The sequence below is a fragment of the Castor canadensis genome, chromosome 10 (assembly GCF_047511655.1).
Source record: "Castor canadensis chromosome 10, mCasCan1.hap1v2, whole genome shotgun sequence".
Lineage (NCBI taxonomy): Eukaryota > Metazoa > Chordata > Mammalia > Rodentia > Castoridae > Castor > Castor canadensis.
The window spans coordinates 121,608,678-121,628,244 of NC_133395.1; the positions used below are offsets into that span (position 1 = coordinate 121,608,678).

Below are 19,567 nucleotides of genomic sequence, written 5' to 3' on the forward strand. Positions count from 1 at the left end.
TCTTATAGCACTAAAATAAGTCTGTTTGTAGGTCTTTGAAATTTACTTTTTAAAGCATTTGGATTTTTAAAATTCACTTTTGTAATTAAATAGCATTTAATTTAGAGTTTGAAAACTCTTTTCAGCCTGCATATTAATAACACCTGTGATTATCAATGACATTCAAGCACCATAAGTACGGTGTATTCAAAACTCACCAAAAATGCTATGAAGGTGGTGCTTTTCTTTCTTTCACCTTGCAGATGAGAAAGGTCAGGCTCAAAAGGACATGAAACTCATCCAAGCTCATATAGCTAGTGATTGGTGGAGCTGCTTTCTATTTCCTTTCAATTAGGAAAAAAAAGATGTATAACCGTAGTGATCCAATGGACAGAAACAGAAGGTATGCTAGGGCTGGGAGTGTGTTGGAAGTATCTCACAGGCTGGATGAAGGCTTGAATATTCTTCTCCATGTTGTCCGAGGGATGAGAGTAGATGAGGTAAGTGATGGGTGGAGTGTAGGACTGTCACATTGAAAATGTGGGACCATGAAATAGCCCAAATGTGGACATTTTTAAATCCAATTTTCATTTCCATTTTCAATGCTAGATCACCAAAATGATTAAGTTTAGTAATCTTAATTTGGGGGGAGTTAAGAAACCTATTGAGAATCTGATAGTTATAGAACTATGATCCAGAGAAATGAATATGAGTAGGAAATATTCAAAATGTCCAACAAAGAGTGCTGTGTAGAAAATTATTGGGTAACCTTTGCTATGTATCTGTGTAGAACAGCCTGTATAACATGCCAATACATATATTATGTGACTGTTAAAAAAGCAAACAATAGATATTTCTAGTCATATCACTAGGCAATAAGAGTAGATCAATGGCCCTATTTTACTTTAATTGTTTAAGGTTGTTGATGGTTGGAAAAGAATTGTTTTTTTTTTCCTTCAAACATTTCTGTATTGACTGATTTTTTTCACTGAGTTAATGAATTAAATTCATTTAACCTACCTTTTAAACAAAGGGTCAACTCAGATGGATTCTGAAGACTCCCCCATATAACCTGTGTGCTTCTGAATATTGCAAATGTCTTTTAATCAAATCTTTTAAAGTGTTTTATTCATGAAACATTTCTATATTAGCCAAATAGTATGAACAGATATGCAATTGTCAGCTGGACACTCAAAAATTTTTTTAAACCCACTCTGGGACTGTTTTTGTTTCATGACTCACTTGGGTACCACAGTTGAGGGAAGAAAACAAGAGAGGAATTTGCCTGAAATATACAGATAATGACCTCATTATCTATTGTAATTTGGCAATAGAGAGACAGTCTGAGTTCTCTATTATTCAAATTCTATTTGAAGAAACCAAAATTAATAAATCATGGCTTGTGGGCACAATAATGCCTCTTTGCAACTCATTATGAGGTTTTTATAGTCTTAATTCTCTAAGTTCAACTGCAGGCCATGCCCTGGCCTCTGCCAAACCATTCCTTTTTAATCACCTTGGAGTCTACACTTTCATTTTGAAACATCTATCTATACAAACACAAATGTATGTGTATGGATGGTAAAAATTGGAAAGATTTTTCTTAACACGGTGTATGTTCAGTAAGTTGGATAAATTTCTTTCTGGCTTATAGAGATGGGAGCTAGTGCTGTGGGAAGAAGAGACGGATGGTAGTTTTCTAGACTCATATGTATGAGTACAGTTAGTAAATTGTGTAAAAAAGAGTATTGTTTGAAGTCATCTTGATTACATTTTACAATATCTAGCTTGATTCCCTATGGGGGAATTTCATCTTCACTAACAATAAAATGACGAGGACAAAAAGTAATTGAAAGCTCCTTTTATGGTGACAATAGACCTCAATACACTTAATACATAAACAAATCAGGGGCAAACGTCCCTATTGTGTTGAGGAGCAGAGGTTCAGCATTTTGTCTTTCACTTAATTTTTCTTCTTTTCAAAGAAAGTATTTATAGTGAATATGTATGCTGTTGAGGCAAACCTTGGAGATGAGACTGCCTTTGATTTACCCAAGGTTAGAATTGAAATGTGGGGGTGGAGGGAAATGATTCTGGCTGCTTAAACAATGCTGTTTACCTGAAGATAAGGAAGCTGAAAGTCATCCTTTAGGTCTATCAGATGTTACTATAGGTGCAATCATCAGAGTCCACTGGCCTTTCTGGCCTTTCACCCAGAGGCTCACCCAGGCAGATTTTTGTGTATTTGATGTGGAACAGAGCCTAGTATTGACTCTTTTTCATTTTTTTATTATTCATATGTGCATACAAGGCTTGGGTCATTTCTCCCCCCTGCCCCCACCCCCTCCCTTACCACCCACTCCACCCCCTCCCTCTCCCCCCACCCCCTCGATACCCAGCAGAAACTATTTTGCCCTTATCTCTAATTTTGTTAAAGAGAGAGTGTAAGCAATAATAGGAAGGAACAAGGGTTTTTGCTAGTTGAGATAAGACTAGTTATACATACAGGGAGCTGACTCACATTAATTTCCTGTGCATGTGTGTTACCTTCTAGGTTAATTCTTCTTGATCTAACCTTTTCTCTAGTTCCTGGTCCCCTTCTCCTATTGGCCTCAGTTGCTTTTAAGGTATCTGCTTTAGTTTCTCTGCATTAAGGGCAACAAATGCTAGCTAATGTTTTAGGTGTCTTACCTATCCTCACCCCTCCCTTGTGTGCTCTCGCTTTTATCTTGTGCTCAAAGTCCAATCCCCCTGTTGTGTTTGCCCTTGATCTAATGTCCACATATGAGGGAGAACATACGATTTTCGGTCTTTTGGGCCAGGCTAACCTCACTCAGAATAATGTTCTCCAATTCCATCCACTTACCAGTGAATGATAACATTTCGTTCTTCTTCATGGCTGCATAAAATTCCATTGTGTATACATACCACATTTTCTTGATCCATTCATCAGCAGTGGGGCATCTTGGCTGTTTCCATAACTTGGCTATTGTGAATAGTGCCGCAATAAACATGGGTGTGCAGGTGCCTCTGGAGTAACCTGTGTCACAGTCTTTTGGGTATATCCCCAAGAGTGGTATTGCTGGATCAAATGGTAGATCGATGTTTAGCTTTTTAAGTAGCCTCCAAATTTTTTTCCAGAGTGGTTGTACTAGTTTACATTCCCACCAGCAGTGTAAGAGGGTTCCTTTTTTCCCGCATCCTCGCCAACACCTGTTGTTGGTGGTGTTGCTGATGATGGCTATTCTAACAAGGGTGAGGTGGAATCTTAGCGTGGTTTTAATTTGCATTTCCTTTATTGCTATAGATGATGAGCACTTTTTCATGTGTTTTTTGGCCATTTGAATTTCTTCTTTTGAGAAAGTTCTGTTTAGTTCACTTGCCCATTTCTTTGTTGGTTCATTAGTTTTGGGAGAATTTAGTTTTTTAAGTTCCCTATATATTCTGGTTATCAGGCAATACTCAGTCAAAAGAACAATGCTGGAGGTATCACGATACCTGACTTCAAACTATATTACAAAGAAATAACTATAAAAATAGCATGGTACTGGCACAAAAACAGACATGAAGACCAGTGGAACAGAATAGAGGACCCAGATATGAAGCCACACAACTATAACCAACTTGTCTTTGACAAAGGAGCTAAAAATATACAATGGAGAAAAAGCAGCCTCTTCAACAAAAACTGCTGGGAAAACTGGTTAGCAGTCTGCAAAAAACTGAAACTAGATCCATGTATATCACCCTATACCAATATTAACTCAAAATGGATCAAGGATCTTAATATCACACCACAAACTCTAAAGTTGATACAGGAAAGAGTAGGAAATACTCTGGAGTTAGTAGGTATAGGTAAGAACTTTCTCAACAAAACCCCAGCAGCACAGCAACTAAGAGATAGCATAGATAAATGGGACTTCATAAAACTAAAAAGCTTCTGCTCAACAAAAGAAGTGGTCTCTAAACTGAAGAGAACACCCACAGAGTGGGAGAAAGGATTTGCCAGCCACACATCAGACACCGGACTGACTCTTTTTCTAACAGAGACATTCTATGTATAATGGCCTCATTAGCATCCAGTGAGTGAGTCTTACATCTCAGATAAACTCTCTTCATTCCTCCCCACCCCTGCTCTTTTTTTTGGCAGCAGCACTGGAGTTTGAACTCAGGGCCTCACACTTGCTAGGCAGGCGTATCTCTTGAGCCACTCCACCAGCCCTCTCTATCCCCCTTTGCAAACTGAAGACTTCAAACTTGTTTTTGTATTAAGCAACCTGAGTCCAGTTGCTGGAGCCTTCTCTCAGTTCTCATCACAGTGGGCATATTTCCCAGGCTTTGTTCAAATCCTGCCTTGAATTCTTTTCCATTTCTACCCCCAAATAGATCCTAAACCTAAGGCTCTCTGAAACAGGTTCTCTCCCAGATTCTGTCTTGTGAAGTGCTGGTAGCATATAGGAAAACCTTGCTTCAATCAATTGAGTCTTTAAAACCAGCTTGAAATCTAGAATCCAGGAGAGTCATGGCTCCCACACTCATCCTGTGACCACTCTCCTGTTGAGATATGACTGAAAGTGTCAAGCAAGAGAGTTAGATTCTAGAAGGCCATTAGAAAAGCCAGCAGTGATATAAGTCAGCAAATAGGTGATTTATAAAAGACAATGCCATTATATTTTGCTCATATTAGAAATTAAGAGCAAGAGCTTTGGGGTCAAGTAGATTCCTATAATAAGGGCATATTAAGACATAATAATCACTTTATCAAGTATGTAGGTTTAGGTGAGATAATATCCAGTGACAGCAGACTATCAATTTCCTAAATAGTAATTCCAAGTACCATGCTTCATGTACCGTAAGAAACCAGAAAAGTGACAGAGACAGATTTGTTCTTTTCAACCTTCTAGATCATCTCCATTTCCACTCCCCACAAGTCATTGTTTTCCTATCTTAGAGTATCTAATGACTGACACATGGGGTTCAATAAATTCCCACTGAATGAGTGAAGGAAGGACTTGTGGAGAGGATAATGGTTTGGAAAACTTAGAAGTAGAATCTGAGGCATAAGTAAAACGACTTAGAGCTAGGTAGCAGAAAGCCTGAGTTCTAGGTTTTCCTCTTTTCTGTGACACTGGGTGATCTTTGATGATTCTTTCAGGATGACTTTTTCCATATTGTAAAATATGGGAGAACCAGTAGGGAGAAAAACCTGAGCTATTGTGTGTGAAAATGCTATGTAACATCTCAGGATTGTGCAATGATTTAGGCTACTAATCAAATAAGCTAAATAAGTAAGGGTGTATGTGTGTGTATGCACCCGAATCTATTCATTGCACACATGCACATATGGCTAGCAAAAACAAAGTTGATCTAAAACTAGATGATTGCCAATATTTTATATTGGGAAAAGAAAGAACAAAATGACGAAAAAGTCCTGATCAACTGGTAAGTGACATTGAAACAGAGCCTATAGAAAATGACCAGTTAAAGAGAAAATGTGCCCAGCACCATGATTTGCCAGTTGCCCTCTGATCTCCCTTGGCCACTTTCATTCTGGCTGTCAGAAATTCAGAGAGAGCAGCATGTTCCTCAGTACTTGTAATACTTCACACTTTGTTCTTGGGCTGGATCACCACTATTGGGATTTGCCATACTGACTTTCCTTGAGCCACTTCCATATGTACCGTTTTCTCCCAACCTGGTGAAAGATACTGCCAATAATTTCAAAAGTCTTATAACAAGATGACCATAATGGTGCTGCCTACAGATAAATTTGTGCCATAGTTTACAGATTGCCTCACTTTCTATAAATAATCATACTGTCATGATCACCATTTCAGTTCATTTTCCCTGTGTGGTTCTGAGACAAATGCCGGAACATCCCAGGGTAAGATTTGGAAAGTAGGAATTTCTTAGTAATTTTCCATTGGTCAGTATAGAGATTCAACTCTATTATTGCTGGATACCTAATGCCTATTTTATATACTTCAATGTAGTAGCAGCAGAATGAATATCGGTTCAGAATCCTATTCGGTATAAACTCTCAGTCTGTCATTAGATGGCTGTCGTGGGGAAGCTTGCTTGCTCATTTCTATACAAGCATTCAGCTGGAAATTTAAGGACACTGTACTTGCAAGTACACAGGCAGAAATGTACAACAGTTACTAATACAGGCTCCTCCTAATCTACTTGCATTTGAGACAAAGCTATGCTATCCAGAAGGCGGTTTCATTGCTCACTTCGAGCTTCAGTCTCCTCATCTATGAGTTAGCAGTAGTAGAACTTATCTAAGAGAGTTATTGTCATTAAGTGAGATACAAGTAGCTATAGAACCTAGGACACTGCCTGGAGGTAGGAAAATGTCAATGGTTGTTATTATAAATATCATTATGAATAAAGTCATACCAACTTGCCCTTCTGCAGTCCCCTGAAGAGATGGTTACCTTTAATATTTTCCAGGCCAGCAAACAACTAAAAACTGTGGGCATGCAGTGGTTCCTTTAGTTTAATTGGAGTATCAGTGAAATATTTTAAATAGTCACATTTAAACACTGATAAAAAAATTTAAAGAGGGAGAAACTACTCTAAAATGGGGGCCTTTGGGTGCGAGACAAAAATGCAGTAAACCCCAGAGAAATTCAATTACCTCTTCATTGAGCCAGGCCAGCTAAGAAGAGGATTATACATTTGAAATCAACAAATTGGATTTGGTACCTTTTGCAGCCTCAGCAATTGCTCCCTGACTAGTTCGTCACAAGATCAGAGATGCCCTGTCAGCTTCCAGACTCTGCCAACTGACATGTCCTGTCTCTATAGAACAGTTTTCTTTTCCTTGTTTAGCTTCTAAATTAATGATATTTGCTTCTAAAGTTATTGCAGCTTCAGAATACATGCTGACTGTCAACTTTCCCCATCCAAAATATGATATATGCAGACATACAGTTATGAGTTATATAAATTTACATATGAACTTTTATATAAAACTTTATATACATAGTCATATATATGTATATATCTGTTGTGTGTGTTTAGTGATGTATGCCATCACACAGCATCAAATGCTTAGTGATATGAATTATTAAACTGGCTATTCTGAGCCTCCATGCTCTTACTTTACAAATTACCCTCCATCCTTCTCCTTAGCTTAGGTACTAGTTTAGAACTTCACTTCCATTTCTCCTTTTTCTCCTGATTTCACCCCAGGGTGGCTGATGAGTTAAAGCTTCAGCTATAGATCACTGATATTAGTAAGCACAGTATATTTATCAGTATTTTGAGTTTTTTTGGTTTTTTGTTTTTTGCTTTGTACAGATAAACCCAATTAACAATTCTGGTAAGTCAATACAATAAATCAGCAACATGGGAAAATGTTGTTTTTCAGCTGGTGGCACAGAGTAAAGAAAACTATTTCATTCCTTCCCTCCTGCTGCCCTACTGCACCCTGGGACTGCAGGCCCAGTCTGTGCATGTTAGTTGAAGGAACTAGCATTTGGAGACATGCAGATCTGGACTACATCCTGGCACCTGCAGAGTGAGTGTGTATATCTCCAGATATTTGCAGTGGGTGACATGGTGTTTGTATTGCATTATATTTGCCCTAAGAAAATCATTTCCATCTCACCTTAAAAATAAGACCAACATCTGTAACATGACCCAAGAGGCACCCCAGTGGGGGCCCTGGCTACTTCTCTTTCTGCACCACTCACACTATTGCCTGCCATCTGCCAGTTGCCCCAGCCACATTGTGTTCCCCCATGTGCTGGGCTCCTTGCCTATGCAGAAAGCTGATACATGTTCTGCCCTATTTTCTAATAGTTTTACTGAGATGTAATTCACATACCACATAATTCATCATTTAAAATGTACAATTTAAGCTGGGTGTGATGGTGCATACCTGTAATCCAGTACGTGGGAGGCTAAGGCAAGAGGGCTACAAGTTCAAGACCAGTGTGGCTAAATAGCCAGACCTTGTCTCAATAAAACAAAAAATAAAATACACGATTTGATGGCTTTTAGTATCTTCACAGATGGGTGGTATGCATCCATCACAATTAATTCTACAACACTCTCATTATCCCCCAAAGATATCCTACACCACTTAGTCATCACCCTCCATTCTCCCATTTCCAGTCATAGCTAAACATTAGCCTGCTTGTTGGCTCCATAGATTTGCTTATTATGAACATTTCAAATAAATAGAATCACACAATCTGTGGTGCTTTGTGTCTGGCTTCTTTCACTTAACATAATGCCATGTTGTAGCACATATCAGTACTTCCTTCTTATCGACAAATAATACTCCACCCTATGGATACCCCACATTTTATTTATCTATTCATCAGTTGGCAACATTTAGATTTTTCTACTTTGGGGCTATTAGGAGTAATGTTGCATGGACACTCGGGTCCAATTTTTTGCCTAAACAAATATTTCCGTTTCTCTTGGGTGTGTATGTAGGAGTGGAATTGCTGGATCATAGGATAATTTTATGTTTAGCCATTTGAAGAATTACCACTCTGCTTTCCAAAGTGGCCATTTTTACATGCTCACCAGCAATGTATAAAAGTTCCAGTTTCTGTACATCCTTGCCAATTCTTGTTATTCCAATCTTACCTTCTTTTTTAGTATAGCCATGCTAGTGTGCTTACATTCTTAACATCTGATGTGGGTAATTTGTACTCATTTTTAAAGCTGCAGCTTAAATATCCATTCCATATGGAAGCTTATCTTGACCACCACACCCAGACTAGACTAGGGCTCTTCTCAGTAAACTTACCTTTTCTCTCTAAACCTAAAGCTCAGCCTGAGCAGGGACAGTCCCATTTCTTATTTGTTCCCCACTCTATCTCTAGAACCTACCATTGTGTGAATAATAAAGTTGCTTGCCAAATGAATGACATATTAGATAATGAAAAAAAGTGTACATTGTCTGAAATCCAGAATTGAGTTTCAGAATTGACGTGATTACCTCTTCAATCTATTTCACTTTTAATATTCCCACAGATGAAATGCTTGGGGAATATTTTACTGTCTCTGGAAATGGCAGGAAAGAGGCTCTACAATATAACCATAATCAATGCTTCCACTTTCCTAAGTTTTATTGTGGCTGTACACCTTTATTTTGTTAAGGGAAAGGCTCTTTGTAAGCAAGCTCAAAATCAACAAGCAAAATCCAGTGGACTATGTAAACAGCTCTTCTTTCCATCAAGCCATAAATAAAAAATATATTTTTAAGAAACAGACCTTAGCAGCTGGGCATGATGGCTCTTGCTGAGATTATATCTCACCTACTTAGGAAGCTTAAGTAGGAGGATCACAGTCCAGGCTGACCTGGACAAAAGATGCAAGATGATACCTGAAAAATAACTACAGCAAAAAGGGCTGGGGGCATAGCTCAAATGGTAGAGTGTCAGCCTAGCAAGTGCAAAACCCTTAGTACAAAACCCCAGTACTGCAAAAAAGAAAGCCACATTACCCAGACAACTTTACCTGGTAGTTCTGCAAATAACATTACACAGACCAGGTGTGGTGATGCACATCTGTAATCCCAACTACTGCAAAGGTGGAGACAAGAGCATTGAGGTCTGAGGCCAGCCTCGGCAAACAGCAAAAAGACCCTATCTAAAAACAAACTAAAGCAAACAGTGATGGGAGTATGGTTAAGTGGTAGAGCTATAGCCTAACAAGCCCGAAGGCCTGAGTTCAAACACCAGTACTACCAAAAGTGTTTTTAATTGCACAGTATGATGTGGTAAGAAATGTCTAAAGGAAAGGAACTACTTTTGATCAATGGTCAGCAAAAGGCTCTCCCAGGAAGAGTTTGAGTTGGTACCTGATCACCAAGGAGTCAGCCATGGGAAGTGACATGGGCAGCGTGCTTTAGGAAAAAGGAACATTCCATGACAAGAGCTCAGACAGGACCATGCTTGGCATAAATGAAAAACAGAAAGCAGGATACCATGGTTGGAGCAAGAAAAACGGAGTTCAAGTAGCAGGGAAAGAGGCTGGAGACAGAGGCTGGAGCCTCATGGTGTGCCACGTGAAGGAGAGAAAGCACTGGAGAACCAAGGTCAGGGGATGCCACCATTTCAGTTCCTTTTTCCTGTACCACTTTCCCCCCTTCTCTAGGGCGACTCACTATTGTGACATGTAGTCTACTGATGTCCACTCAATGATTATTTCTGTATTTCTAGCTAGAATCTCTGCCAACTCTTTCATGAATTCTTCCCTGGTATGCCATAAACCTACAAAGTAACATTCCATTTGCCTTAGAAAATGCACACGTGGCATCTGGTTTTCTGTCCTTGGCATTTAAAGAATATCTTCTTAACTCTGCCCATTTAGGTTACACCAGGTGACCTTCGAGGTACCTACCTGCGAGGGAAGGGAACGGCAGAAGCTGGCGTTGATTGGTGACTCCTCGTCCTCAGCAGAGTTCTTCGTCACTGTCGCTGTCTTTGCCTTCCTCTACTCCTTGGCCGCCACTGTCGTGTACATTTTCTTTCAGAACAAGTACCGAGAAAACAACCGAGGCCCGCTCATTGTAAGTGGTTTTCTTTTTGAATAACTTTTTCTGTCCCTTTAACTTTCCTTTACTAATGTTTGAAGAGCTTTGGAGTTACCTGAGCTCTCAAGGCAGGTATTTGAAAGGAAATCATATTCTTTTTCATCCAAATCTCTTGGATCTACAACGAAAACATGATGTCTACCAGTCTCTTGTGTCCCTGCATTAGGAAAATATCACAAGACTTGGTAGACAACTCTGTGAAATAAATGATTAGAAATCTTGTGAGATCCAGGAAAGAACACAGAAAGCGCTAAGGAGTTAGCCATTTTTCTCATTGGTTATTTAGTATGATTTGTGCTTATTTGAAATGTACTCTTCAGTTTAAGTGCGCTCTCTCTCTCTCTCTCTCTCTCTCTCTCTCTCTCTCACTCTCCCTCCCTTCCTCACTCCCCACTCCCATCAACCACCCCATTGACCACCACTTTCTGTGGTTGCCTTCTATAGTGGTCTAAGAATTCCCACAGGTGAAATCAATACAGTCCAGCATATCCAAACATGGACACCCATATGTCTAGGGCAACACAAAAACTCTCAGAGGGATACATGGACATGGATCATTTTAAGTAAATAAATTTTAAAGTTCCCAACCTTTACATGTACATTTGCCTAAAATCAATCTTCCTGAGAATGCCTTGCATCTGAAAATAACTTGCTATCTAGTTTCTTAATTGCTGTGCTAGTCAGTTTTGCACCACTATGACAAAATGCCTGAGATAATTAACTTACAAAGAGAAAAGGATTGATTTGGTTCACAGTTTTAGAGGTTCTAGTCTATGATTGGTCAGAGTCATTGCTTTTAGACCTCTAGTGATGCCAGATGGCAACAGTGGAGAGTGTATGGTGGAGAAAACTACTCAGTGTATGGCCAGGAAACAAGAAGGAAGGAAGGGACCAAAACCCCATGGTCCTCTTAAAGGACACATTCCCAATGACCTAAGGACCTCCCACAATGCCCTACTTCCAAATATTTCACTACCTCCAAATAATGCCACCCTGGGGACCAACCCTTTAACACATGGGCCTTTTCACAACATTCAACATCCATATGATAGCAATCATCTACTCCCAAATTATGAAGAAAGGCATCCTTCCTTACCATCCCAAATCTCTTTACATTGTACATTTACATGGTGCAAAACATCTGAGGCACTTCAAAAAGGCACCATTCCAAACACTGGTGTTGACAAACACCTGCTAATATAGTCTTTTGGATATAAGAAGATTTCTAATTTTCACTTTTAATAAAATTAAAACCCCTAATCTGTTTTTCAGGTGGTGGATCATTAAAAAATATTTTTTAATGACAGGTTACTATGTGATACGAAGCATATAAGTCAGAATTAAAGAAGTTAATTGATAAATGGCTATAGCAAATCCCTATCTGCTACCATCTATTCATTTATGCAAGCAGGCTTTCCCAATATGTGCATCTATAAAATTAAAAATGGAAATAAAAGTCATGCTAAATCATGTCTCGTTCTAGAAATAAGTATTTGTCCACAAAATAAACTAATTGAAGAAGAAATAGCCATTTACCTAAGAAACATAAATTTTCAGTAACATTTTTCTTCCTAAATTTAATAATTACTTATGAAGTAGTTATTGAATTTATAATATAAATTATAATATATTTTTGGTGATTTGGACAATTGTGTATTAGTAGTACTTGTAATGATTGCCCAACCCAAAAGAAATTTGTAATTTGGGTCATGAGTAATTAAAAAGTAATTTTAAATTGTGTACATGTTTTTGAGGCAAAGAAATATAATAGGGTAATCAATAAAATGTTTTTAAAAATATGATATTAGACTATAATTCTATGAGGAAAGTGGAATGGAAACACAAGTTCAAAGAAAACAAAATAAGTAAAATTTCCAACTGTTAAAGAATTTGCCAACTAACTTTTTAATGGATAAGAAAATGTCAAATAAATATTAATTATATCATTTAAAACTTGACACAATAAATATACCTTTATAAATATCAATACTTAGAACATGCCAGAAATTACATTTTTTTCTTTTTTTTTTGACAGTGCTAGGGTTTGAACTCAGGATTTTTTGTTTGCTTGGCAGGCATTCTACCGTTTGAACCACACCTCTAGTCCATTTTATTATGATTATTTTTGAGATAGGATCTTGCTTTTTGCCCAGGTTGGCCTGGACTATGATCCTACATTTTAGGCTTCCCACTATCATTGAGGTAACAGTTGCACACCACCACACCCATCTATTGGTTGTGAAATTTTTGCCTGGACTAGCCTTGAACCAAAATCCTCCCTATCTCAGCCTCCCAAGTAGTTAGGATTACAGGTGTGAGCCACAGACATCCGGCAGAGTTTACATTCTTTGCAACTACTCAAACTTTTACTGGAAACAAAATTAGATGTCAACTTTTCACAAGTAGGAAAACAGGTTTCAGAATTCTTTTAGGGAACAAGTAAAATAAAGTTTACATACATTCAATCTTACAGTAACCCAAACCATGAACAAATTTTGAAGGATATCTGGGAGAAATGCCTATTTTCAGAACTTTGTGATTAAATTGGAAGGAACTGGCAAAAGTTGAGATTTGCAGCAGCTTATTACATTGACTTGGAAAAAGGGAAGTAATGAAGTAGAACTTGAATCTTGGGTCAGGTGTGTCTTGTTTTTTGGTTTGTTTGTTGTTTTTTTACTCATCTCAAATTGGAGCTAATGGTCTTAATGGTTTTAAAAATAGCTTTAACAGAGTCACCTAACTTGTACTTACCCTCCTGAGAAGGGTACACAACAGAGATTGCTATGCAACTACCATGAAACCAATATGCATCTGTGAATTCCTGGATGCACGGAGACACTTCCACAGAGGTCGAAAGTCCAAGGATAGAGCCTGACTTCTGGAAGGAAGAAGATGGTACCGCTAGTTTCTCCATAAGGTGCAACAATATCTATTTTTCTATAAAACCACCTTCTACTCATATGAAATCATCTTGTAAAGGCATGCTGTTTTGTCCCTGTGTAAATAGTCTTTCCCATCAAGCAGAATCTAATGAAATCCTGAGTTATGTAATATACCAGGCAGGTTTTGTTTTATTACATTCTTGGAGGGGGGGTGGGTAGGGGAGAGATAATTCTAGTAATAAAAAAGGAAAGGCACCAAGATGAAACTTCTATGATATTAAAAACTGATGTGCTCATTACTTAGCAGATAAAAGTTAATTTAAAAAGGAGCCTGAGTCCTACAGTCACAAAGGCGGACTGTGTATAGATTGGTAGGATGCCACTGGAGCCATGAAGAGAACACCTATCAATTCCAATCCCACCATGACCAGGCTGTGATTGGGGAAGTAAAAGTAAGCTATTACACCATTTGTGAAGAGCAGACTTCAGCAAATTCACAGCGTGAACAAGATCTCATGAGGGTGGCTCACAGTTAAAACTTAGTACTAGAGAAGCATTTGTTCAGATGCTAACAATATACCAGTTGAGCTCAATCCTATTTATTCAGAAAGATAGCTACTGGTCATTACTCGAGTAGCTTTGTCTTCGTTACCATCTGTTCTGGTTTTTGTTTTTGACATTACACATCATGCACAAATCAGATCAATATGTATGGAAGTGACAAGGATGATGATGGTGACCATAATAACAGATATAATAGTATCAACTAATAGTGGTGCGGTTTCAGGTATGTGGCGAGCAGATTTACTACACACAAAACCCTCATTTATATTATTATTCACATTTATAGATGAGGAAAGGGAGGCTTGGAAAAATTATCAATTTCCCTGGGTCACAAAACTAGTAGGCAGAGGGTATAGAGTTTGGGCCCAAGTCCAAGGATCAAAAATCCTTAATGTAAGAGGGCCCAAGATTCTAGCAGACAATGTGCTACAGAAGTTAAAGGGGTGGAGGTAGGTAAGACAAATAGGTTTATACTCCTGGACACTCCTATATTTTCGTACTCTGGAAGTAGATAAACCAAACCCTATAACCCTTAGGTTTTTCTGCTCATTGAAAATCCATTTAGAGTTACAGAGAGACTACCATGGATCTATGATGCTATAACAATGGAGGGTTCTACTTGTATTGCAATTTATCTTTCTTGCACATAGAAGATGCTAGTGAGAAAAAACAGGCTTTTGAATGGCCAAGGTCAATGTGTATTATAAATCGGAGGTAACCATTCTTGTATGTTTGCAAGCAGTTGTGAGCAATTTCAGAAAGACTAGAGCCAGGCTTACCAATGGTTAGTTTAGAAAGCATTTTATCTAGAAAGTATTTTATCTACTCAAAGCATGGGATAAAATTATTCATCTTCAAGTTAAAAATGAGAGAGAATCTAAATGTCTTCAGAAGTAACATAACCACTAATGATGCTCAATGACACAGTAGTAAGAAAATCAAGCCACAGGAATCAGCCAGCTACTGCATGTTTCTGTAGGTAGTGCCTTCTTGTACAAATGAATACATACGAGTTCTCAGAGAGCACAGCTGGCCACCTGAATAGTACATGGCTATGGAACTGAAATGTCACATGCAGTTATTTCATTCTATCATGTTTCTTAGAGTATAGTTTTACACCCAATCTCCTACGCAGACTTCTGTGACGGGATGTTCTGAGCTGTTTTCAGATCTCATGTCAAATACTTGAGGCTTTAGATTTTTTCATATTAATGTAAAGTCAGCTTAAAAGAGTAACTTATCTTAGAAGGCTGACGGAATGGTCTAAGACCCATTTCAGTGAATCCTGGTTGTAAGAGGTTTGGTTTAAAGTAACTTTTCTAAGAAACAGGTTGATTCTCAGTTTCTGCCTTAAGATTTTATGGAAAAGAAAAGAAACTGTGTTATTCACATCCTCTTATCCCTAAAAGGGAGACCAGGTTGACCACAGGTGGCTTAGTCCACTGCAGGCCCACAGTGCTATCGTGACTCATGTTTGTTCCATGCCCAGTGCATCCCAAATATTTTCATATTTCCCCACTTAGCATCAAAACAATCCTGAGAGAAATGGAACAATAATAATTGGCCCCATTCTACAGATTCAATTTAATTTCTCTTTACTGAGCACCAGCCATTCTAAAGTGAATCCCTGGGTGATTAGAAACCATGGAACCCTGGATGTGACCTATTATTTAACAGCTGGTCCCCTGTTATTTCATCTGTACAATGAGCATTAATGCACACATCACACAGGTGCTGTAGGATAGAAGAGTTAATGCACGCCAAGTATTTTGCACAGGGAAAGGCACACAGTAAGTGATAAATCAATGTTCCCTGACTGCAACACTGTTATTACCATTAAATTTAATTATTCTTCTTCCCATTACTAGGCAGTACCTTACTCCTACAAAGGGCAACTGCAAGCACTTTCCTTCAACTGACTGCAAACCTCACAATTCTTCTTTTCTCAGTCCCTCTACCCTCAGCACCTTCTTCCTCCCCAAGGATGAACTTGACTGAAGTCTGCTTCGAAGATCACAAATGCTAGAGTGAACCACGAGAGTCACTTTCTGCCTCTTCAACACCACTCTCTTACATGACTAAAAGGTAGATCCTTAACTTCCCCAATACAAAATCAGGCTTCTTCCTTTCAAGTACAGGCTAAGTGAGAAAACAGGAGGCAGGCACAGATCTGGATGCTCGGAGCTATTCCCTTTCACTTTGATTTGAGTGTAATTCTGCATGGAAATCAGATTTTTCAGTCTCTGAGCTATTTAGAAGTTTCTGGAAACACCTTCTCTCCTCTCCTCCTCATTCCCTCCATTCCTCTTCACTCCTTTCTTTCCCCTTTCTGTTCTTTCTCTTCTCTCTCTCATGCCAGTTCTACTTTATGTCTAATTCCTTATTGAGAATAAGCATCTTCAATGAATGAATCAACATGCATATATGAACAAATTAAAGGCATCCAACACAATAAGGAAAGTTATTTAGTCATTGGCTGTCCTGCAAATAGCCTGCTAGAGCTTTAAATGGGCTTTAGTGACCTAGAGAAGGAAGCACCTCTGCCTGAGAGTGGACTTGCCTTAAAGATAATTTCAGAGTATGTACACGTTGGTGAGTAGAATGATGGAAGAGATGTTCTTGAAGTGTTGCCCCAGGCACATTGTATTTAGTGCTACAAATTGCATTATTTGAAGCCCCAACAGTGTGTATCTTTTTAATCACTGGTGTGCTTGTCAGAATCTGACACTCTTTCTTGTGGGGTGTGAATATGTTCCACTAGCTCAGTCTTTGAAAAAGAGAAGTGTTGACAATACAAAAGGGTCTGGACTTAACCTTAAATTAAACTCTTAATCTAAACTACTATAAATTTTGCACAAATACATTTTCCCAGCAGAAACAGCACCACAGATCAAGACAAATACATTAATCCATTTTCAATTTTCCTAGTACACCATCAATGCGTTTTATCAAAGTTGACATCTAACAGCTCTTTCTCGGCTTTTTTGTATTCGAGAATTCTTAATTACAAACTTCAATGAAGGTGAATTCCCATCGTGTTTGGTACCATGTTTCTCTAATTAGCTAGTTAAACACAGAATGAGCTTTCATCCAACAGCCTTAATAAAGGGTGAACTGAGATCCTCTGTTGGCATCAGCATCTGCAGAGGTCTAGTGGAAAATGTCTGTCTATCCATTTGTGTCAGATTTCTTCTCCTTCCAGGAAACTCATGAAAATCAGAACCTTGTGGAAACTTGGCCAAGCACCAATTGTATTTTTCTTGTGTGTTTCCTGTTTTCATTTCAAATAAAATGAAATGTGAAATGTGCCCTGGCCCAGCACACAAGAAGAAAATTTTCCCTCTCTCAAATTGACCAGCAGTGCTTGACTCATGGGGAAGAGGGAAGTGGTGATTTTGTTTCTGACATTCCTACCCCATCTTAGTCCATTTGTGATACTAAAACAAAGCACCTGAGACAGAAAATTTATGAAGCAGAAATATGTTTCTCACAGTTCTGGAGACTTTGGAAGTCCAAGATCAAGGTGTCAGCACATTTTGTTGCCTAGTGAGAGCTGCTCTCCGCTTCAAAGATGACACCTTGTTGATGCATTCTTTGGAGTGGATAAACACTGTTCTCACATCAGAGAACTCAGAAGGATCGGCAAGCCAAACACTGCATGAGGCCTTTTTTTTATAGGAGTTTATCTTACTGATAAGGGAGGAATCTTCCTGGTCTCTTCTATCACTTTGGTATTTCATGCATTTTGGAGAGAATAAATTCAAACCATAGCCTTGTGCCCCTTCTTTCGGCTGCCTCAATTCACATGTTGTCAAAGTGGTAGTTTTAAGAGATGGGACATTTAAGAGGTGACTGGACCATTCGGCCTCCTTCCTTATCAATGGAATTCAAGCCCTTATCAAAGAGGCTTCCCTTAGTGTTGGCTTCCTAGCCCTCTGGCTTCCACCACCTGAGGACACAGCCTTACTCCCTCTGGGGATGCAGGGACATAACACCACCTTGGACTTAGACAGCAACCCTTCTTAGCAACAACACATGCTGGCACCTTTGGCTTGGACTGCCTAGCCTCCAGAACTGTGGGAAAATAAATTTTTCATCTTTATAAGTTACCTGGTCTCAAGTGTTTTGTGATAGCAGCCAAATAAAGTATGATACACCCCTTGACACTGAGCAATATGTGGAGCTATTTCTTACCGTCACGACAAGGGTATATTGCTGGCGTCTAGCAGGTAGAGGCCAGGGATGTTGCTAAATATCCTAGGCACCATCTAATTTTTGACAAAGGTGACAAGAGCATATGCTGAAGAAAAGACAGCCTCTTCCATAAATGGTGTGGGAAACTGTATATCCACATATAGGAGACTGAAACTAGATCCCTCTCATCCTGCACAAAAATCAATTCAAAATGGATCAAAGACCTAATGTAAGACCTGAAACTTTGAAACTGTTACAGGAAAGCAGGAAAAATACTTGAAATGCATGCATAGGCAATGACTTTCAGAACAGAATGACAATACCTCAGGGAATCCAAACAAGAATTGAGAGATGGGATCAATGACAAGAATGAAGAGATAGCCTAAAGAATAGGAGACTATACGTAGGATCTGTCCATCAGATAAGGGATTAATATCCAGCATATATAAAGAGCTCAAAAACTTAAACACCAAGAGGACAAATAATCCAATTAATAAATGGACAAGTGAATTGAATAGACAGTTCTCAAAAGAAATGCAAATGGCTAATAAATACATGAAGAAATATTCAACATACTTAGCAGGTAAAGGCAAACCAAAACAACACTGAGATTCTACTTCACTCCTATTAGAATGGCTATCATCAAGAGCACAAATAACAAAAATGCTGGTGAGAATGTGAGGAAAAGGGTACCCTCGTACACAATTGGTGGGAATGTAAGGTGGTGCAGCCACTATAGAAATCAGTATGGAGGTTATCAAAAAACTAAAAATAGAGCTGTCATATGATCCTGCGTGTATAAATCAGCACACAATAGAAATAGCTGCATGCCCATGTTTATTGCAGGACTATTCATAGTAGTCAAGCTATGGAATCAGCATAGGTGCCCATCAACCAATGAATGGATAAAGAAAATGTGATACATAATACATGTCATACATAGTACATACACAGTCATACAGACAAATGAAATTATGCCATTTGCAGGAAAAAGGATAGAAATGGAGATCATGTTAAGTGAAATAAGCCAGGTTCAGAAAGATAAATGTTGAAATTTTTTCTCATATGTGGAATCTGGACCTAAAAAAACAGAAAAAATTACTTAAATGTTAAAGGGGGACTGGACTGTGTGGGGAGAGGAAGGCAACAGAAAAGAGAGACAGGGGGGTCGGTATGATCCAAGCACATTATATGCATGTGTGGAAGTATCACAATGAAGTCCTTTGTACAATTAATATGCACTAATAAAAATGTTAATGAAAGTTAAGAGAAAAATGCACAAATATCTTGTGGTGCCCAGGACAACTCACAATAGAGAATTATCCAGCACAAAATGTCTGTAGTGCTTGGGTTGAGAAACCCTGATTTACAGCAAAAAACAGCAGCT

General features: G+C 38.6%; 1 protein-coding gene across 4 annotated transcripts in view; it reads left to right on the top strand.

Moving 5' to 3' along the window:
• The window catches only part of Synpr (synaptoporin), a 300,697-nt gene that overhangs the window by 234,951 nt on the left and 46,179 nt on the right, over window positions 1-19,567 (top strand). For all 4 annotated transcript variants that reach the window (XM_074044116.1, XM_074044119.1, XM_074044117.1 and 1 more), the window contains one exon: window positions 10,318-10,516. In XM_074044116.1, the coding sequence (XP_073900217.1) occupies window positions 10,318-10,516 (199 nt within the window). The remainder of the gene's footprint in view (window positions 1-10,317; window positions 10,517-19,567) is intronic.